Genomic DNA, 23,791 nt, shown 5'->3' with positions numbered 1-23,791 from the left:
AAACTCCATTTGCCATTTCTCGGCCCACTTCCTCAGCTGAACAAGATCTTGCTGCTATTTTTGATAACCTTCCTCACTGTCCACAATACAGCCTATTTTAGCGTCATCCACAAACTTACTAATCATGCCTTGTACATTCTCATCCAAATCACTGATATAGATAACAAACAGCAATGGGCCCAGCACTGACCCCTGAGGCACAACAGTAGTCAGAGGCCTCCAGTCCGACAAACATCCTTCCGCTATTCTGTGTATGTTTTAGAAAAGTATGAAATGTGGCTGAAACTATTGCCCATTTGTCATTTAACATAGCCAATAAATATTTCAGAATCTCCAGAGATACTCATTGCTTTCAATGGCCCAAGGTTACGTTCTGAACTAACTGCGATATTATTAAGTGAATATTTTCCCAGTAATAGAACCCATAGCAATGTGTAATGCTGGCCACATTCACATTCTAATGCCTCACTGAGTTTAAAGCCTAAACGTTGTAACATCTGCAAAGACAGAACAAATGATCTCCAGTAATTGCATTCATTAAAAAACTGATTCTTAGGCTTGTGATCAACAAAGACTGTCAACTTCATTTTAAGGAATAAAGCTCCATATGTTAAGCCTGTGCCTTTTTTTTTAAAACCAAAGTAGGTTCCAAATTTAACAGCTATAGTTTGGAGCAGAAGGTAATCTTGATGAGACTAAACATTGGAAATGTTGGCCAAAGTGTTACAGCAACTGCCACCCCTCCAAATGATGGGATGGGAGGCAGATTAGTGGAGAGGTAAAAGTGGGGATGCCATAACAGTATTGCTGTGCCCACCACCTACCCACCCTTTCCTGCCCCCACAATGATATTAACAACAGAGATCTCTCTCTAGTGACAAATTGAGACCCAGAAGCAGCTAAGTCAAGGACATTCTCCACCACCACCGGATTTTACCGACAGCAGGGAAGCTGAAACCTGTTATACTGGAGGCTGGGCAAAGGGTGAGCAGGGGTGCTTCCCTTTCACCAGAAGCTCTCCCTCATCACACCCAGCATTTTCCCTTCCCCCAAGCCCCCTGGATATACATGGGAACATAAACTAGGAGCACACATAGGCATGGGGCTCCTTGAACTTGCTTTGCCATCAATAAGATAATTGTTGATCTGTTCATGCTATGAATTGTCCATTCCCATCTAATGCTGATAACCCTTAAATTCTCCTGCCAAACAAGAATGCATCCACCTCCACTTTAAAAAAAAAATGACTGCACTTCCTCTGCCTTCAGAGGGAGAGAACTCCAAAGAAGCAAAACCCCCTGAGAAAAATATTTGCCTCAACTTTGTCCTAAAATTTGGACCTACATTTGTTAAATGGTGTCCCTTAGCTCTGGTCTTACCCACTGGAGGAAACATCCATTCTAGATCCCCATTGTCAAGATCTTTCAGGATGTTATATTCTTCAATCAATTCAGCCCTCATTCTTCTAAACAAGTGTAGTCTGTCCAATCCCTCCTCATAAGACAACCTGATCATTCATGGTATCAATCTGGTGAACAACATCTGAACCAATGTATTTATATCCTTTCTGAAAGGAGACCAAATTTGCATACAGTGCTCCAGATACTTTCTCACCAAAGCCTTTGTATAACTAAAGAGTAAAATCCTACTTTTATGTGCAATTCCCTTGTAATAAAGGATAGAATTCCATCAGCCTTCTTGATAACCTACTGCACTTGCATGCTAACTTTTAGCGACTCATGCAATACAATACCTCTTCATTTTACAATTCTGCAGTCATTATTCTTGGCAAAATGAACAACCTCACATTTTTGCGCACTACACTCCAACTACCAGGCCTTTGTGCACTCACTAAATCTATCTATTGTTGTCTGCAACCTCCATATGTATGACATGTGAACAAGAAACAACAATAAGAGAAGCTGTTAATGTTGACACTTTTACCTTTGGCCCAGTAGGCCGGAGTTCAAGTCCCATCTGTCCCTGACATGTATCTGAACAGATTGGTTAAAATACCTTAAAGTTGATGATTAAGGGACCTGCATTTCTAATACTGACATTCTCTTCCTCAAAACGCAATGGAAGCATATTCTTTAAATGTATTTCGGGTACAGGTGGATAGATTCTTCAGAAGCAAAGGGTTAAAAGGTTAACAGGGGTATGTGGGAATGTGGAGCAATTAGATCAGTCATGATATTACTGAATGACAGAGCAGTTTTGAGGGATAAAATAGCCTACTCCTGCTCCTAATTTATACATTCATATAGATAATCCATGGTCTTTCAAAAACTAAATATGGCACTAATCTTTTTATTAAGTTTTCCAGTGAGGAATTAATCAGCTAATCTTGAGAAGGTTGATGTGCCTGAAGACTTAGCCTCTTGCTTAAGTTTGTCAATAATTCAAGTTACAATTAAGTCTCAGTGTGACCAAGGGGGTGAGATGTGATTTGGGATACTGGCTGTTATAAGTGTGCTGGATTCGAGCTTCATGGAATTACACAACATATGAGTAGGCCAGTCAACCTATCATCTCACTGCTGAGTCTTTGAAGGTGCAACCCTATTCATTGAACTTTCCTTCTCCTTCCCAATAACACAACAATTTTGTTTCTTTTCTGACTAATCAGTCTAAGTCCTTAGGAAAATTACCTCCAACTCTGTTCCCACCACCATTTTCAGGACTGCGTTCTAAATCAAAACAAATCCTCCTCATGTCTCCTCTAGATTTAGCTTATTATTAATTTATCAATTGTCTTAAATCTGTGACACACTCCTGCTAAAGGAAACAGTTTCTTTTTCTTTATTCCATCAAATATCTCCCTAACCTAACGTTTGATTTGCGTTATAGTCTGTGTACAAGATTAAAAACCATTTGAAACATAATAAGAATACTACATACCTCCTTATAAGCACCAGTGCATTCAAAATAATCCCGGGAAGGCAAGCCTAGGCTGGGTTGATCAATCTGTTAATTCACCAAAAGTTAAAGTACATTTAATGTTTTGTTGATTGCAAACTTTTGGTCTAACCTTGACATAGACATCAATGAAAAAGTAATAATGTGTTTACAATATGTGCTGTTAGCAATGTGTGAATTGGCCTGTTCAGTGAATTAGGAATTAAGCAGTGAATCTCCAGAACTTGCTGGCAGAATTATAGTTCCCCCTTCTTTTGATTTCGACAAACAACATATCCAATCCAACACAAAAACAGAAGTTGCTGGAGAAGCTCAGCAGGTCTGGCAGTATCTGTGAAGGGAAATCAGAGTTAACATTTCGGGTCTGGTGACACTTTCTCAGAACGGTCACCGGCTCCAAAACATTAACTTTGATTTCTCCTCACAGATGCTGCCAGACCTGCTGAGCTTCTCCAGCAACTTCTGTTTTTGTTCCTGATTTACAGTATCCACAGTTCTTTCAGTTTTTATTTAACATATTCAATCCTCCTCTCTTAGCTTTCCTCCTTGCAGTCTGCAATGAGGATACATTGTTTATAAAATCTACCCCAGTGTGATCTTTTCAACTAGGCAAAAAGTATGCTTGAAATGTGCATGCTATGCTTAAAGTGTTACTTTGTAAAAGAATGCAACAAAATGGCATTTTAGCAAAAGAGAACCTTATGAAGTCACATACATGGATTATGTAAACATTGGAGTTCTTGTCATCTGTCCCAACAAAAAAGTCTATGATGACACGCTTTCCAAATCTGGCTGTTAAAGTTGCAATGACTGTCTCAAGTGTCCAGTTTTTACCTATGAGAAAGCAAATACAAAACATAGTGACAGCAACTGGGCAACCTTTAGTTCAAAAAATATTCCCTCATCTGACGCAAATGAAAAACCCTTGAGCAGGTTATAGGAAGTCGGTCACTAATAAAAATACATATCACGACATATATCTGAAACGAAAATAGAAAATGCAGAGAAAGCTCAGTATGCCAAGCAGTATGTGTGAAGAAATTAAACAGAGTTAACATTTCAGGTTGATTCAGATGATGATTCACCATTAGGCTCTGGACACACCACCGAGAGAGGAGGCAGCAAGTTTAAAAAGAGCGCAGAGAGCAAGTAATAGTTTCATTCTGAACAAAGTACCAATAGAGGTGGCAGCAAATTCTACAATAGCGTGGTGAATGAGGAGTGGTTTAATTCTGAATATAGCACTGAGAGAGACTGATAGTGAGAAACACACAACAGTAAATTCACAGGAAATCTGCAAGATAATTAGCTGGTGAGAAGCTGCTATTAGGGAGTGAGTCTAAATAGCTATAAAATAAAATGATGTATCATTTATAAAGAAGTAGCAGTGACTTGGATTTCAGGGTGGAACACTACAAAAGGGAAGTAAAACTAAATCAAACCAGAGTAAAACAAAATAATAAAGGAAAATAAAGTTAAGATCAGTGAAGTATATTATGAAGTTTGCTTCATAAATTTAAATTATAGTATGGCAAGTCAGTGGGGCCATGTGGAAATATATGGCAAGTCATGGACATACAAGCAAACACAAATTCAGGAAGTGTCACCATCTATACAGGCTTGAGCTTCAGGTTTCAGAAGTTGAACAGATGCTAGAGTCACTGTTGTGATCTTAACCCAAGACTGTAACTGATATCCCCACAGGGAGATTATCAGATCAGCCACAATTTCATTGAGTGATGGATAGGACATGATGGGCTGAATGGCCAACTTTTGCTCCTAAGTCTTATGGTATAATGAGGTGATCACACCACAGATTAGAAGCATACAGGCAGAGCAGAATAGGTGACTACCAAGCAGTCTAGGGGAACCAGGCAAGTAGTGCAGGAGTCCGCTGAGTCTAAGGTGCTTGCCAATCTATTCCATTTTGGAAACTAGTTAGCGTGTAGCCAGGCACAAGTTCATGGGAGTGTGTGTGTGTGTGTGTGTGTGTGTGTGTGTACACGCGCGCCTGCATGGCAGGCTGGGAGTGTTGTGTGGACAGAAAGAGGAATAGAAGGACATACAGATAGAGGATTCTATATTGAGGGAGTCAGACAGATGTTTCTGTCATTAGAACATGATTCCAAGATGGCGTGTTGCCTTACCGGTGCCACGGTTAAGGATTTTATGGAGCAGCTCCAAGACATCCTTCTACAGAGGTGGATCAGTTAGAAATCATGGTCAGCAATATATGCAAGAAGTATAAAATCATGAAGGGCACAGTTAAGGTGAATAGCAAGAGTCTCTTCGCAAGGCTGGGGAGTTCAAAACCAGGGGACATATTTTTACGGTGAAAGGAGAAAGTTTTAAAATGGTCTACTCTTTTCCAGAGAATAACATTCCATTTTATTTAATTTTTTCTGATTCTTGCATTGTCTCAAAGTTGTAACCGTCTTGTCGTCATCTTCTGCACCTTGCTCAGTCCTTCATTGCACTTTTGGTAATAGGCAGGGTAGGTCTGTGCATCATACTAATCAATGTTGTACATATATGTAACACTTTCCTTCTATGTGATGTTTATATTCCTTCGAAATGCACTCCAGTACTTTGCAATTTTATGACCTTAATCTGTATAAGAATTAAGATTAGGCATAGGCCACTTGATCCCTCAAACCTGCACCACTATTTGATAAGACCATGGCTCATCTGATTACTCCATATTTCCTCTTATCTCCGACAACCTTTCACTCCTTTCCTTATTGAAAATCTATCCAGCTGTGCCTTAAAAATACTCAAAGACTTCTCTTTTCATGAAGAGAGTTCCACAGACTCATGACACTCGGGAAATCTTCCCCTCATCTGTGTTAAATCAGCAAACCCTAATATGGCAACAGCAATCCCTAGGGTTTTTGAGAAGATTTGTAGCTTGGGTTGTGGATTAGATTGTAGACATGCTCACCGAGCTGGTGGGTTTGGTTGCAAACGTTCGTCACCCTGCTAGGTAACATCGTCAGTGCACCTCTGGTGAAGCGTTGGAATTCTGTTGTCTCACTTATTATTTATATGCCTCAGCTTTTTGGGGTGTTTGGTACCACTTCCGGTTCTGTTTCTGAGTGGTTTGTACACAGGGTCTAATTCAATGTGTTTTTTAATGCAGTTCTGGTTAGAGTACCAGGCCTCCAGGAATTCCCTGGCGTGTCTCTGTTTGGCTTGTGCGATTATGGATGTGTTGTCCCAGTCGAATGTGTGTCTCTCTTTGTCTGTGTGTAGTATCAGGGTAGCCCACAAACCAAGAACCATCCTATGACAGCTACTAACGAATGTAAAGGATCCCATACACAAAACCGTTGTAATATACAAAATACCACGCAAGGACTATGAGAAACACTGCATAGGCCAAACCGGAAGAAAACTGACTGTACGGATACACCAACACCAACTAGCCACCAAAAGATACGACCAATTCTCACTTGTCTCATTATAGACGGACAACAAGGGACGCGAATTCGATTGGAACAACACATCCATAGTCACACAAGCCAAACAGACACAAGCCAGGGAATTCCTGGAGGCCTGGTATTCTAACCAGAACTCCATTAAAAAACACATTGAATTAGACCATGTGTACAAACCACTAAGCAACAAAACTAGAAGTAATACGAACCACCTCAGCAAACCGAGGCATATAAATAACAAGCGGGACAGAACACCGACGCTTCACGGGAGGCACACTGAAGATGTTACCTAGCAGAAACATTTGCAACCAAACCCAGCAGCTCTGCGAGCATGTCTACAACCTCAGTAATCCCTAGCTTTAACTTCATCTACAAGTGGAAACATCTTCTCCACATCCACCTTGTCAAGACCCGCCAGGATTGTATATACTTCAATCAAAACTTTAAATCAAATTTATAGCAGGGAAGGCTGAGAGGGGGCCTGATTAAGTTGTAAAAGATTATGAGAGGCACGGCAGGGTGGATAGGAAACAGCTTTCCCTCGGCTGAAGGGTCAATAACAAGGAGGAATAACTTTAAAATGAAAAGGCAGGAGGTTTCGAGGGGATTTGAGGAAAACATTTTGATCGCTACATTCATGCCACACAAATGCAGGCTGTAACCATTTCCAATAAGAGACAATTTAATCCTATCCTTTGAAATTCACTGGTGTTACCATTACCGAACTGCCCATTGTCAACATTCATGGGTTACAATTGACCAGAAACTCAACTGGACTTGTCACATAAATAGAAGCTACAAGATCAGGTCAGAGACTGGAAATACCACAGCAAGTAACTCACCTCCTGGCTCCCCAAAGCCTGTCTACCAGCTACAAGGCACAAGTCAGAAGTGTGATGGAGTACTGCCCACTTGTCTGGATGGGTACAGCTCCAACACCACTTATAGAAGCTTGACACCATTCAGAAAAAAGCCCCCTTGATTGGCTCCACATCCACAAAATCCACTCCATCCACCACTGATGCACAGTGGCAGCAGTGTGTACTATCTACAAGATGCGTGACAGGAATTCATCAAAGATCCTCAGACAGCACCTTCTAAACCCATGACCACTTCCACCTGGAAGGCCAAGGGTAGTGTAGACACACAGGAATACCACCATCTGCAAGTTCCCCTCCAAAACACTCACCATCCTAACCTTGGAAATATATTCCTTCACTGTTGCTGGGTCAAGATCCCAAAACTCTGTCCCTAATAGCCATGATGTGGAGATGCCAGTGTTGGACTGGGTTGGACAAAGTCAGAAGTTGCACAACACTATGTTATAGTCCAACATGTTTCTTTAAAATTACAAGCTTTTGGAGCACTGCTGCTTCAATAGGTGAGGTCACCTTATTTCACCTGAAGGAGCAACACTCCAGAAGCTTGTAATTTCAAATAAACGTGTTGGACTATAACCTGGTGCTGTGTGACTTCTGACTTTGTCCTTCCCCAAGGGCATTGTGGGTCAACCTACAGCACATGGATTGCAGCGATTCAAGAAGGCATCTCACCACCACCTTCTCAAGGGCAACTAGGAAGAGGCAATAAATGATGGCCTGCCAGCGATGCCCACGTTCCATGAGCGAATTTAAAAAAAAACCAGAAGGTGGTGAGAGTCTAGACTGCACTGTCTGGGAGGATAGTTGAGGCAGGATATTAAACAACCTTTAATAAGTATTTGGATGAGCATGTGAAATGTCATAACATTCAAGGCAATGGGTCAAGTGCTGAAAAGTAGGACTAGGGTACATTTGGTTTTGTTTTTTGGATAAAACTCAGCAAATCTAGCAGCATTTTTTGAGAGAAATTAGAGTTAATGTTTTGTGTCCAATGACACTTCAGAATGAGTTTCTATTTTTATTTCCAGCATCTGCAGTTCTTTTGGCTTTTTTGGAGTTGGTTTTTGTTGTGCAGACTCAATGGGCTGAAGGACCTCTTCAATAATGTGTGATTCTATGATTCTAAGTCATCCTCATCCCCTTCTAAATTCCAGTGGTTACAAGATTTCACTAATTGTTCTTCATAAGGTAATGCATCCATCCCAGGTAGTTTGGTAAACCTTCTCTGAAGGCTGCCAATGCATTGACATCCTTTCCCAAACATTTGTGTGAAGAGTTGGAGAATTTGGTTCAGGATTAGACATTAGTTCAGCCATAAATTATTAACCTGGCCATTCTCAGCTCCTGCTCTACACCGTTAAGATCTTAACAACATGCTGTTACTTTTTGATGTGTCCACATTCCCTGGTGTCTTTTCTCTGTTATTACATTTAAAACCTTAGCTTCCAAGCACTAAGCAGCCTCCAGCTATCACCACTTTGCGTTGGTCATCTTGGTTTCTCATTGATTTGTGTGGTCTGAAACTGTTTGATGTCTTCCTGTACTTTGGTGCAGTTTGCCACATGGCCCTCAATGTTGGCATTGTCTGCAAAGTGCCACACCTCCAATTTTAGAATCCAAATTATTTATGTGCAAAGCAAACAGCAGCGATCTCATTAGAAAGCAGCAATGAATGGACTTGAAAACCTAGCATGAACACATTGTTCAATGGATGACAGTGATAGCGACACAATGGCTTGGTGGTTAGCGATGGTGCCTCATAGCAATAGGGACCCAAGTTCAATTCCAGCCTCAGGTGACTGTGTGTAGATGTTCTCCCCATGTACCCATGGGTTTCCTCCAGCTGCTCCAGTTTCTTCCCACAGTCAAAATAAACACAGATTAGGTGAATTGGCTATGCTAAATTTCCCCATAATGTTCAGGGCTGTGCAGACGAGGTGGATTATCCATGGTAAATCTATGGTTACGGGGATAGGCTAGGGGGCTGTGTCAGAGTGAGTTGCTCTTCGGAGCGTTAGTTCAGACTCAATGGGTTCTTCATGCACCGTAGGGCCTCTGTGATTCTATGCTGTTCATTTTAACCCTTGGGATTTCCCTTCTTCAACTTGACAACTTGAAATAAATGTAAAAATTCATCAAACATTGTAAAACCATGTTTTGATCTTACCATAATTCTCATCCCAGTTGTCTGTTGCGACTGGCCAATCGAGTACACCGGTCAGCATGCTAATTAATGGTTTCCCACCTTTGCTTTCAATGGCAGCTGAAGTAAAAACAAGGAAAGACATTAGTGCACAACAAGGCATACATGAAAATGGTGAGATTATCCATGGCCACTCACTTTGATTTGTGCACGATTTATACAGTGTCTTTGCTTTCTTAATCGCGTCAGGATCTCCATTGTCTGGCTTCTCGAGGACATCTGGAATCAAAGAAAAATTAGGTTCAGCAAAACAACTGAGACATGTTTTCCTCAAGTTGCTCCAAGAACTTTTCCACTACCACTTAATGGTATGAAATTGTTTTGCCCAAGCTCAATGACCATAATAACAATAGGCAGGAGAATTGACCATTCAGCACCTCAAACCTAATTCTCCTTCAATCACTTAATGGATGGCCTGCAACAAAAATTATTTAACTGCCTTTGATTTGTAACTCCTTTCCAGTACTATCTGAATGATTTTCTTAATGAGTGTCTCTTCTATTGAACTATTGGAAATCAATGGAGTTGTTATTTTTTTAAATCCTGCAGTTTACCACTGCTCTTTGAGTCATGCAACTATCTGTCAATCTACAATGAAGGAGCATAATCAGAATACAAGGTGTTGGGTTTCAATTGTCAACTCTTGTTGGATGTATTCCTGTAGGTGTTAGAACACGGTCTCCAACTGCTCTCCAAACTTCCATATTGTTTACCAACAGGTGCATCATCATGATGTCCTACCAACCCCTGTCCAACTGGGGAGTGAAGACTTTTCAATCTCATGATGTTATTTCCTGATTGATAGTCATGTATCACCCAATCAAGCAGCTGTTTTTCCTCCTCATTTCCACTTCTTTTTGTTAACTAACAAACTAGAAAATAAGAAATCTTCCAAAGGAAATTAAAGCAACCACAATTATTCTCCTGAGATTGTTCTCAGTAAATTGCTGTTTACTCCCTGCAATAGGCTTATGGTTAGACTACAGAACAATCCTAGAAAGTTGACAATGCTAGCTGGACTGTATTGCTGCCTTCACACTAAATGTCAGTTCCAGAGCAATTAATCTACTTGTGCTTAACAGCAGTACAACAAACCCTATGTTTACTGCATTCCATTACTGGATGCAGATACAAAGCTTTAAAAGTACATCAGGACAGTTTAAAACTCACCTCTGCTGACATGTGGAATTCGCAAGCAGTTTCAGCTATGCAAATTCTCCAACAAGCTATAAATTAACAGGTTACAGAGAATGACCTTCAACTCCAATTCCTCTCAGAATAAACCATGCTTTTAATGCAAAATGTTACTTACCATAGATATCTTGGAAGTCACTGGTTAACAGATAATTGGTAGTTCTAAAATGGCAATTTGTTTGGAGTTCAATTAAATGAAGTTGTTTGAAATACACAGTTTAGACTAACATGAGCTGAAGTCATGAGCCTGGTATCATCAATGGCTCAATAAGTAGGATGCTCATATTTGGGTCAGAATTGGTCATTGGTTCAATTCCAATAACAAAAAGCAGAACACGTAATCCAGGCTGATACTCTTAAGTTCAAATACTGACAGAGCGCAACGTTACTGCAGTCTTACTAATGAGACAATATACTAATTCCCTATCTGTAAAAAGTACAACAGCGTTGTTTCAAAGAAGTGCAAGGGAATTATGGTTTGTACTCTGGGCTAATATTTATAAGTCAATCAGCATCCCTGAAATGATCTAATTGTTACCTCATCAATGCCTGTAGGACATTCCTGAGGGAGAATTAACTGCTGTTTTCCTGCCTTACAACAGTGACTAGCAAATTTCAGAAGTACTTCATTAACTGTAAAGCAAATATCTGTAAAGCTTTTGTCACTGACGAACTGTGGAATGCAATCTGTTGAAACTCATTGTCTATAATTATATATGAAGAATCGCCACTTGGCAAAAAGATTAGGTTTCATCTTCGGCCAGAAGTGCCAAGTAGATGATCCATCTTGGCCTCCTCCACAGGTTCACAGCATCATAGGTACGAGTCTTCAGCCAATTCAACGCACTCCACGGGATGTCAAGAAATAGCTGATGGCACTGGATACTGCAAAGGCTAAGGGCCCTGACAAAATTCTGGCAATAGAATCAAACCTTGTGCTCCAGAATTGGCCAACCAATAGTCAAGCTATTCTAGTACAGCTACAACACTGCCATCTACCCAGCAAAATGGAAAATTGCTGTTTTATCAGTTTACTTTCAACCATCAGTAAACTGACGGAAAGGGCTACTAACAATGCTATCCAAAGCACTCACACAATAACCTGCTCACTGATTGTCAGTTCAGTTCCATCAGAGCCACTCAGCTCCTGACCTCATTAAAGCCTTGGTCCAAACATGGAATAAAAATCTCAAGTGCAGAAATGACTGTGACAGCCCTTGACATCAAAGGAGTGTTGAATGAATGTAGCACCAACAAGCTCTAGTAAATCTGAAGTCAGTGGGAATCAGGGGAAAGCTTTCTATTGGTTGAAATTATAGCTAGCACAAAGGAATTGGGTTTGGTTATTGGAGTTCAGCTATCTCAGCTCAAGGGCATCACTGCAGGCATTCCTGAGGGTAGTGTCCTAGGCCCAACTACCTTCAGCTGCTTCATGTGACCATGTGGATGATAATGGAATAGTTTAGATTAGATGGGCTTCAGATTGGTTTCACAGGTCGGCTCAACATCGAGGGCCGAAGGGCCTGTACTGCGCTGTAATGTTCTATGTTCTATGTTCTATCTCTCCACTATAAGGTCAAAGTTGAGGGCATTCATTTATAATTGTACAATGTGCAGCACCACTCACTGGTCCTCAGATAGTGAAGCTGTCTGTGTGCAAATGCAGTAGGGCCTGGACAATATCCAGGTTTGATCTAATATGTGGTAAGTAACATCCACACCACACAAATGCCAGCCAATGTCTATGTACAAATTGACAGAATCCAACCATTGTCCATTGACAATCAATGGCACTGTAACTCTGAACACCCCACTATCAACATCCTGGGCGCTATCAATGACTAGAAACTGACAAAACCTGTACCCCTAGAACATTAACCTTGACTTCTGGATTACTAGACCAATGACATTGCCACCATGCCACTCTTTTCTCATGATTTGTTTACTGTCCTGGTCAGTTATTGAAAGTATTCACAAGAGGATGCCAATATATTTTAAACAAAAGGAAATCAAGTTTTACTACACACAAATTGGAATAAGCAAACTATATTATATTATATCAGATCAGAATTATTTGAAATGATCATATTACAAATAGCAGAAACAAAGATTCCACCCTTGTTACCTCACAAAACCTCAGAGGTAGTCAAACTTCAGTGAAGGGTAACGCTGTTTCCACTTTAATGTTCTTTATTCATTTAGCACAGTGATATTTGTGTTTGTTTTTCCAACAAATGTTTGCATTTACGGGACACCGAGTTCTATAATTATTGTCTCTTTGTGAGGTTTCTAAATAAACTGTTAAAGTCTTTTTGAATAAACTTCAAAAGCCTTATTGGATGTCTTCCTCCCTGACACCTTAAACACTTCTGTTTCTGGAGCTCTTCGCTTACTAACTTCTAAGTCACTCAGGACTTTTTTTTTCTTTCCTGATTGTTTTGGAGACTGCTAAACTGCACTGTTGATGTTACAAGCCTTTTCTCTCTGAATGACTTGCTTCTCTCTGAGAGAAACTTACTCAGCCACTAATGTTCTGCATTATCCTGTCTTTCTGTCACTATCTTCCTTTATCATGGGACACATTATTATGCAACAATACTTTTTTTTTCTTCTACTGTTTCTTTTCTAAAGCACTGAACTATTCAACCCAATGGTATTTTTTTCAAAGCATCTTCTAAATCTAAGTAAACAATTATTCAAATAACACACAATATGAAAAACAAAGTGTAATTAAAGCCATACATAGTTCTATCTACTTTAGAACACAAGTCTCCAAAAAATACTAATAAAATGTTATAAAACATCCATTACACATGCATGAAAAAGCATTGCTAACGTACCTGGACGGCATAATGAAAATCACAACTTCCAAAAAAATTTTTACCTCTAATCATCCTGTCTCCCAAATAATCAATAGAGATGTAGCATCAGGACTCACTACTGGTGCATGAATAGATTCTGCCTACATGGTGTACTCTTCACCCCTGGAATTAACCAACTCAGATGGCTTCTAAAACAGAATTTGTCATCAGCAACACATAGGCCAAAATTTTGCAAGTAAACGGTGTTGAACAGAAACCCTTACTGGCTACTAACATAATAAGAGCCTACCATTTTCCCAAATGTGTTGGCAGCACACCAAGTAGCTGCCATCAATGAAGTCTTGAAAAACGTACCCTCATAATGTATAAGTCCAAATAGAAATGTAGGTAACTTACAATTTTGAACATAGGAGTAGATTTTTTAGGACTTGGCACTGATGACAAAGAGTTTAGCAAATTAACGGATAGGAAATAGGGGCCACAATGTCAAATTGTCAGAAAGAGAGCAAGGAGTGAGATGAGAAGAAACTTCTTTACTCAGAGAGTTGTTAGGATTTGGTATGCACTGTCTGGGAGAGCAGTAGAGTGGATTCCACAGGAAATTTCAAAAGAGAGCTGGATATATATTAGACAGCTAAGGAGAAAGGGCCTGAGAGTGGACTATCTGCGTAGCTTTTTTGGGAGCTGGTATAGACATGATGGGTCGAATGGTCCCGTGTACCGTAAAATTCCATGATTCGGTGCAAATTGTCTTAAAATGGAAGCAATAGGTTCACAATGTATGTGTGCCATAAAATGGTCACACTACATGCACTCAAAATGTCCTTCAAATAGGCACATAAATGTCCGCATTTGTGCACGCCTCAGATTTGGCATGCTGAGTACTAGGTGCTGAAGATGATCCTCTGAATTAGCGGTATGCTTACCTGCACTCCTCACAGTAGCAGAGCACTACTGGAAAAGCCAGCAATGTTTCAACAGCCGCTTTATTAAAAAAACCCTTCAAGCTCAAGATGATCAGTTCACAAATAGCACACTGCTTCAATAGTTCCAATGCCAACAAAAGCTTCACTTCAATTTGACATTTTAATCACCTGTATTTCCAAATGCCTCACAGCTACAGCCACAATTTCCATAGATTAAACAGGCACCGAGCTATTGAGGACAGAGAAGGTTCCACAGCCTACTTGTAGTTCCCATAGCAACAAAAAAAGTGACAATACACAGGAAAGTAAAATTGCCATTAATGCAAAATTTCAAATATTGTTCCAATAGATTTGCAGCTTGATCTCAGAGCTAATTTTTATTAAGTGCCCTCATTGTAATTAGGTTCAAATGATAAGGAGTCTCCGTGAACAACTCTGAAATGTTGGATAGAATTTAATGTGCTCCTCCATGGTACGTTTGGCAGCAGGGCATTTAATTAAGAGGAGGAGAAGGATGGCAGGTGAGAACCTCATCACCTTCCCACAACCGCCTCAATATATGTGCATGGCAGGAAGGCTTTTTTTTTAAAAACTATTATTCTTTTATAGGATTTGGACATTGTGGGCAATACTAATTGTTGCTTGTCCCTAATTGGTCTTGAATAGAGTGATTTGTGACACAATTTCAGAGGGCAGTTAAGGACCAACACATTGCTGTGGGTCTGGAGTCACATTAGGTCAGATCGGGTAAGGAAGGGAGATTTCCTTCTCCAAAAGGACATTAGTGAACTAAGTGAGTTTATAGGACAATCGGTAAATATGTTATTTTAACTGCATGTACTCCCAAAGAGGAAATATCAATGAAGCCTGGACTTTTGGGTTAGTACAGGGTCCCACTAGGGTTAGGCTGGCTGGGGGCCATAACAACCTGGAGACCCATGTACATCTTCTACTATTCAGGTACAAAACTATAATACGTACACTATGCATTCTACCACAAGCCATAAATTGCTAGAACAATTGGAACTGACACTTTGAAAACTGCAATGGATGGATATAAATCACAGCAAGAATCTATGACCAAGCTCTGCCATCAGCACAACCAAAGGTCAGTATGGTGGCTCAGTGGTTAGCACTGCTGCCTCACAGCATCAGGGAACCCCGTTCTGAGACTGATGGGAAGTGTCCCAGATGCACAAATCTCCAAGGTGGTAGAAATGGCCTCCCATAGTACTGGAAATCAACTGGAAAGTATCGAAGGTACGATCTCAGATTAGGTCCTGTGAGTGAAAGCCTTTCACGTGGACAATTAAACAGATGTGAGATCTGAGTGCTTATGGTATCTTTTAATTACTATTTATTTAGTTTAATTAACTCTTGCTATTCCTTTCTCCTTGCTTTCACTGACCTGTTTTCGTTGACCATCTTTATACATCTTTGGTTAGACCACAACCAGAGCACTGAATCCAGTTCTGGTCACCATACTTCAAGATGGATTTTAAATAGGTGCCATGGATATTTACCAGAATGGTTCCACTGGTGAGGGAGTTTGGCAACAAGGTTAGGTTCGAGACATTTGGGCTATTTATCTTGAGCCAAAAGAGACTGAGGGGGACTTGATAGTGGTATTCAAGATAATGCTTCAGCACAAATTACTGGTGGCTTGAAAGTAAAAGTCTGCTCATATAGATTGAAGATGTGGTGCACACATGGAAGCTAAAGAAGCAAAAAGAATTGACCAATGATCCAAGGTACTGCAAGTAAAAAGTTATATGTTTCAGAGATTCAGAAAAGAAGATAAAGGGGGAAAAGAAAATGGAAAGTCTGCAATAGGATGGAAGGTGGGAATCATTAAATGGTTAATAAAAAGATGGTAATCTGACCAGTAAAGAAGTAAAAGATGAGTCAAATGGAAGTATAATTGGTAAGAATAGAACCATCACACCAGCAGCTGCTGTCTGAAATTTTTCATTTCAGATGGAAGTTCATGGACCTGAACATTTAACTCTGTCTTTCTCTCCACAGATGTTGCATGATTGACTGAGTGTTCCCAGCCTTTTCAGTTCTTAAGATTGGTGAGAAATTGACCTTCATTCTGTCCAGAAAATTCATTACTTTGACTGATTGCTCTTCCATTTAAGTTTTAACATTATTTGGCTGTAAAGAACTACCATCGCTCTTCGCTGTCTTGTCTGCACTCAATTTTTGAACTGATAGACTTACATCAAGAATAGGAATCATTGACAAACTGTTCCCATCTGAAGGTCACTTGGATGCATATTAGTGGGCCACTACTGTTTTGGCAGCTAACTCAGCCAGCATAGGGATCCAGTCTGAGACCTCCTAGCAGGACTAGCCTCTGGAAATATGCCAGCAGACTTAAAAACCACAGATGTATGTCTTTATTCAATGAAAGACAGAGACAAAGAGCAGAAAACTATAGGTCAGTTAAACTAACACCTGTCATTATAAAATGGTGTATCCATTATTAAAGAGATGGTAGGGGGACATTTCGAAAAGCATAAATACAAATGGAGGCAACATGATTTTATAAAAGAAAAATGATATTTGGTAATTTTATCAGAATGTTTTGAAGATGTAACAGGCAAGGTGGGTAAAAGGGAACACTAACATAGTTAACAAGGTGTAGAGCTGGATGAACACAGCTGGCCAAGCAGCATCAGAGGAGCAGGAAAGCTGACGTTTCGGGCCTAGACCCTTCTTCAGAAATGGGGGAGGGGAAGGGGGTTCTGAAATAAATAGGGAGAGAGGGGGAGGCGGATAGAAGATGGATAGAGGAGAAGATAGGTGGAGAGGAGACAAACAGGTCAAAGAGGCGGGGGTGGAGACAGTAAAGGTGAGTGTAGGTGGGGAGGTGGGGAGGAGATAGGTCAGTCCAGGAAGGACGGACAGGTCAAGGGGGCAGGATGAGGCTAGTAGGTAGGAGATGGGGGTGGGGCTTGAGGTGGGAGGAGGGGATAGGTGGGAGGAAGGATAGGTTAGGGTGGCGGGGACGAGCTGGGCTGATTTTGGGATGCGGTAAGGGGAGGGGAGATTTTGAAGCTTGTGAAGTCCACACTGATACCATTGGGCTGCAGGGTTCCCAAGCAAAATATGAGTTGCTGTTCCTGCAACCTTCGGGTAGCATCATTGTGGCACTGCAGGAGGTCCAGGATGGACATGTCGTCTGAGGAATGGGAGGGGGAGTTGAAATGGTTCGCAACTGGGAGGTGCAGTTGTTTAGTGCGAACTGAGCGTAGGTGTTCTGCAAAGCGGTCCCCAAGCCTCCGCTTGGTTTCCCCAATGTAGAGGAGGCCACAACGGGAACAGCGGATGCAGTATACCACATTAGCAGATGTGCAGGTGAACATCTGCTTGATGTGGAAAGTCTTCTTGGGGCCTGGGATGGGGCTGAGTGGGGAGATGTAGGGGCAGGTGTAGCACTTCCTGCGGTTGCAGGGAAAAATTCCGGGTGAGGTGGGGCTGGAGGGGAGTGTGGAGCGGACAAGGGAGTCACGGAGAGAGTGGTCCCTCCGGAAAGCAGATAAGGGTGGGGAGGGAAAAATGTCTTTGGTGGTGGGGTCAGATTGCAGATGGTGGAAGTGTCGGAGGATGATGCATTGGATCTGGAGGTTGGTGGGCTGGTACGTGAGGACGAGGGGGATTCTGTTTTGGTTGTTATTGCGGGGAGGGGGTGTGAGGGATGAGTTGCGGGAAATGCGGGAGACATGGTCGAGGGCGTTCTCGAGCACTGAGGGGGGGAAGTGCGGTCCTTGAAAAACGAGGACATCTGAGATGTATGGGAGTGGAATGCCTCATCCTGGAGGCAGATGCGGCGGAGGTGAAGGAATTGGGAATAGGGGATGGCATTTCTGCAGGAAGGTGGGTGGGAGGAGGTGTATTCTCGGAAGCTGTGGGAATCGGTGGGCTTGAAATGCATATCAGTTTCTCGGTGGTTGCCAGAGATGGAGGCAGAGAGGTCCAGGAAGGAGAGAGAGGTATTAGAGATGGTCCAGGTGAACTTAAGGTTGGGGTGGAAGGTGTTGGTGAAGTGGATGAACTGTTCGAGCTCCTCATGGGAGCACGAGGTGGCGCCGATACAGTCATCAATGTAACAGAGGAAGAGGTGGGGTTTAGGGCCAGTGTAGGTACAGAAGAGGGATTGTTCCATGTAACCTACAAAGAGGCAGGCATAGCTTGGGCCCATGCGGGTACCCATGGCCACCCCCTTTGTCTGTAGGAAGTGGGAGGAATTGAAAGAGAAGTTGTTGAGGGTGAGGATGAGTTCAGCTAAGCGGATAAGGGTGTCAGTGGAGGGGGACTGGTTGGGCTTGCAGGACAGGAAGAAGCGGAGGGCCTTTTGGCCATCGGTATGGGGAATGCAGGTGTATAGGTCCTTGGTATCTCAGATTCTCCAGCATCTGCAGTTCCTACTATCTCACTAACATAGTTATTTGGATTTCCAAAAGGTATTTAATAAAGCCATACAGAAAGGTTACTACACAAGATAAGAACTCATCAAGTTTGAGTTACTTTATTAGCATGGATTGAGGTTTGACCAACTGATAGGAAATGTGAGTTGGGATAAATGGGGAAGTTTTGCATGACAAACTGCAACCAGTGAAATGTCACAGGAATCTGAGGTGGTGTTTCAACTGTTTGCAATCTATCCTAATGACTGTGCTTTGTCCCATCTGTTTGGTCTGATCTGACATATCAGATCCCAGAGTTAAACTTGCCTTGATAGATCAAAAGTTTTGCCTTTGCAGTTTGGTTATCATGCTGTTCTGTCACTGAACATGTTCACAAGAGGCAGCCAATGTTCTTTTAGCAAAAGAACACAAGTTTATTACACAAAAGAAAACAAAGCTACATATATGAGACTATTTAAAAAGTTCTTAATATAAACAATAAAAAGATGCACACTTTCCCCAGCAGAAGCCTTCACAGTCACTCAATTCCACCCTCGGGCAACTGTCTGTGTTGAGTTTGCACATTCTCCGCGTATCTGCGTGGGTTTCCTCCGGCTGCTCCAGTTTCTTCCCACAGTCCAAACCCAGCAGGCTAGGTGGATTGGCCATGCTAAATTGCCCATAGTGTTCAGGGGTGTGTCGATTAGGTGGGTTAAGCGGGATGGCTCTGGGTGGGATGCTGTGAGGGTCGGTGTGGACTTGTTGGACCGAAGACCCTGTTTCCACACTGTAGGGATTCTATGATTCTGTAATTCAATCGCAATGAGGCAACACTTCTTTTTAACTCTTCAAGATTTTTTTACTCAACTTCCAAGTAAGATGGTGTTGACACTTTCTCCAGTTCTGACAGCCTGGAGACTTTTAAACACTCACAACCTGGAGACTACTATAAACTAATCTCTCACAGTCTGGAGATTTCTATTAACAAAAAAAACCTGCCCTTCTGCAGGAGTGACTTCTCCTAATTTGACCACATCTTACTGGTAGCTTCAGACCATCTATTTCTGAATAAATCATAAAACCTCAACTTTGTAAATATGCAGCAAATAATTTTGTCTGTAACAAATTGAGTCACTTAAATCAGGAGCCTTCTGAGAAATGTTTTTTGTAGTCTTTGGTCAAAAATAACTTTCTGACCTTTGTTAAAAAGTCAGGTTTACAGAACTGTAAACAAAAGCCTATTTTTCCTCCAGCTTCAATCCAAGTGGCCAAATAACAACAATTACTACAAAGCTACATCACACTTGGATGAGGAGACCTGGTTTATTGGAGCCACATTTGCTGATGGTACAAAGTTAGCTAAGAATGCAAGATTGGGAAAGGACACAAAAACTCTCCAGATAGCATGGTTCAGCAAGCGGTGAAAATTTGGCAGATGGAGCAATATGTGGGAAAATGTGATGATGTCCGTTTTGTTGGGAAATACAGAAAAACAAATTATTATTTAAATGGAAAGAAGCTATGGAATGCTGCATTACAGAGAGATCTGCAAATTCTCATACATGAATCACAAAAATATTAGCTTACTGGTACAACAAGTAATTAGGAAGGTAAATGGAAATTGCACATTATGGAAGAGGTACAATATAAAAGTAGCAAGTCTTGCCACAACTGTATTGGGCTTTGCTAAAACCAACAGTACTGCATACTGTTTTTTGATCATCTTACATAAGGAGAGATATGTTTGCAATGGAGGTAGTTCAGAGAAGGTACACTAACTTGATTCCTGGGATGAAAGGATTGTCTTGTGGAGGAATGATTGAGCAGATTGGCCAAACAATTGGTGGTTTGAAAACTGAGACATGATTGAAACATATAAGATCCTGAGAAGGCTTTATAAGGTATACATAGAGAGGATATTTCCCACGTTGGAGAATCTAGAACTAGGAGGCACAGTTTCAAACTAAGCAGTCTCCTGTTTAAGTCAGAATGAAGTGAATGTCTTTTTCTGAGATAGTAAGAACTGCCAATGTTGGAGTCAGAGATATCACAGTGTGGAGCTGGAGGAAACCAGCAGGCCAGGCAGCATCAGAGGAGTTGGGTAGTTGACGTTTCTGGTCAGGACCCTTCTTCTAAAGAAGGGTCCCGACCTAAAACGTCAACTTTCCTACTCCTCTAATGCTGCCTGGCCTGCTGTGTTCCTCCAGCTCCACACTGCGTTATATCTTTTTCTGAGTTGTGCTAATCTTTGGAATTCCTTATCCTACAATGAAGTGGAGTCTAGGTCATTGAATACATTCAAGATTGAGTCAGATAGGTTTATGATCAACAAAAGAACCCAAGGGTCATGGGGAATAGGCAGCAAAGGCTACAGTCTGATGATCTTATTGAATGGTTGAAAGTTCAGCTAGTCTATTCCTGCTCCTATTTCTTATGTTCTTGTTTCTGGCTCAGCACAGTTCCCTGTAGTTTTTAAAGATTTATGTTGTATGTCAGAAGTTCAGTATTGATTTTGAACTGATGGCGATTATAAAAATAAATACATATTTGAAACAAAACTATTTACAGGGCCATAAGAAAAAGAAAAGAATTTTGAATATATGGATAACTTTATCAAAGATCTGATGCAGGCATAGCAGGCACAAAAGCTCCATTCTATGCCTAAAAATTCTATGGCTTTTGTACGAAAAATTGTCAGAAGTCGCATGACACCAGGTTATAGTCTTCTACTGACGAAGGAGCAGCACTCCAAAAGCTTGTGATTTCAAATAAACCTGTTAGACTAAAACCTGGTGTCACGTGACTTCTGACCTTGTCCACACTAATCTAACACCAACATCTCCACATCCTTGAAAAAATATTGTCTTTAAGTACTTCATCACAAAATGGAAGCCCCAAATCTTCTTTTCATGATAACATGACTAGTTTACTGAAATGGACAGACACTTGATTCCAATAACTAAAATTAAATTTTCTTCGAAGGCAATCACACCAGCTAAATATTACGACTGACCAGTTCTCAACTCAATTCCAAAACAGCTTGTAAATGATGCTAAAGATAAATCAGTTGGATTGCAGAGCCTGTCACTTCATTGCATTTTATGGTTTTTAGGCTTTTACAACAGTCAGTGATAGTTATATGGTCAATGCTATTGAGATTAGCTTCAATTTCCAGATTATATTAATTGAATTGAGATCCACCAGTCATTAACTTGGACCTCTGGATTACTGGTCCACTGGCATTACCCCTCTGTTACCATTTCTCTTTCTCCATCCTAGACAGCTACAAATATTCAGACATTGAACATATTTGAGACAGAGATTGATAGATTTTTCGGTAGTAAGAGAATGAAGGGCCTACTCCTGATCTAACTGATTTGATTCAATGTTCGTACAAATAACATTTTTTATCATTTAAATATCTGATTTTAAAAATATTTGGTCCATTATTTGGAAAAGGTTAGCACCTCCAACCAATTGTTCGACTCAAAATAAGTCAAATGCATATTAACATCAACAGCATGAGAACAGGGATCATTTTCTTTCCTTGTCTGCATCGCATTAGCAAAATATCACAGTTATTTATTTTGAAAAAAAGCATCAAAAGCCTATTATTTTGTACTTTGCTTTCCTAACCTGGAACCAAAAATTAGCTAATTTTGAATGTGCAATTAAGTCCCAATGAGAAGCACAATAGATTTTAAGCGATGTGTTCTTTTAGCAGTTAGACAATGTCTCCCTTAACGAATAATATATTGTGCATTGAATAGGAAAGAAACTTCTCACCTGAACAGCTTTATAATAACTTGCACTGCCAAGTTTATTATCAGATTTAGAATTTCCTTAACTCATTTCATATTAATAACTTTGTAAAATTAAACAAACTTAAAATATTACACTTCACAGCAACTCAGCCTCAACTAAATAGCCACTCCTCCAATTGCTCACCACTACGTCCTCAAAGGTAACTAGGTAGAGGCAATAAATGTCAGCTTAGCCTGTGAGACCCATGTCCCACAAGTGAACAGAAAAATTAATCTCCCTAGTTTATCTCTGATTTAATCTTTCTTTCAGAGGACTTGTCACAGAGTGTGTAAATGCCCTATCTCTAAGCCTGAAGCTCTCCAGGTTCGAGTCCCACTCAAGGACTTGATAGCCAAGGGATGTGCATTCATAATCTGGTCAAATAGATTGAATATCAACCTGTAAATTCTTCCAACATGTGTAAATGGTAGGCATTAGCGTATTGTTTTTGTAAATTTTTGCGTATTGTTTAATGTAAATTGCTACACCACACTGAAGAAAATTAAGCAGAACAAAGACAGTCATTTGTACCGTATAAAGTCTCCAAACTGGGAACACAATATTCTGGAGGCAAGATGTCTGTGGTCACCTAACTGACGTCAATATAAACTCATCCCATCATTAGAGAACAATAACAACTTCTTAATTGGTTTCTGCACGAACAATGTTTCTTTTATAAAAGTTATGACACAAATGAGAGTTTAAAGGAGCAGTTATCTGCCTTTTTTTTCTATTATTTACAAGAATGTATTCGATTCAAGACCGGAGAAGCATAATGGCTGGTGAATCAGTAACCAGAGGAAACAGATTTCTGGAAATTGGCAAAATTGTCAGGGGAAGGCAAAAAGGATTTGTCTTATGGAGGTAAAATCCGAAAGAGCTGCGGATGTTGTAAATCAGGAACAAAAACAGAAGTTGCTGCAAAAGCTCAGCAGGTCTGGTAGCATCTGTGAAGAAAAAGTCGGAGTTAACGTTTCCTCAGTTTTGCCGAGTACAGAACATTCAGCAGTGGAGAGTGGAAGGTTAGGAGGGATGGTGAATACCCGACAGAAGGTGGGGTCGGGAGGGGGGTTCTGAGGAAAGGTCACCAGACCCAAAACGTTAACTCTGATATTTTCTTCACAGATGCTGCCAGACCTGCTGAGCTTCACCAGCAACTTTTGTTTTTGTTCTTGCCTTATGGAGAGTTTTGTT

General features: G+C 40.8%; 1 protein-coding gene across 3 annotated transcripts in view; it reads right to left on the bottom strand.

Annotated features, from left to right (window-relative positions):
• The window catches only part of LOC109918227 (neprilysin), a 175,322-nt gene that overhangs the window by 83,873 nt on the left and 67,658 nt on the right, over positions 1 to 23,791 (bottom strand). For all 3 annotated transcript variants that reach the window (XM_048604661.1, XM_048604660.1, XM_048604662.1), the window contains 4 exons: positions 9,578 to 9,658; positions 9,404 to 9,499; positions 3,634 to 3,752; positions 2,901 to 2,966 (listed from right to left, as the gene is read on the bottom strand). In XM_048604661.1, coding sequence (XP_048460618.1) covers positions 2,901 to 2,966; positions 3,634 to 3,752; positions 9,404 to 9,499; positions 9,578 to 9,658 — 362 coding nt within the window. The remainder of the gene's footprint in view (positions 1 to 2,900; positions 2,967 to 3,633; positions 3,753 to 9,403; positions 9,500 to 9,577; positions 9,659 to 23,791) is intronic.

The sequence above is a fragment of the Rhincodon typus genome, chromosome 13 (genome assembly GCF_021869965.1).
Source record: "Rhincodon typus isolate 14 chromosome 13, sRhiTyp1.1, whole genome shotgun sequence".
Lineage (NCBI taxonomy): Eukaryota > Metazoa > Chordata > Chondrichthyes > Orectolobiformes > Rhincodontidae > Rhincodon > Rhincodon typus.
Note: the sequence above shows the minus strand (reverse complement) of the source record. Positions and strands in the feature narration are given on the sequence as shown.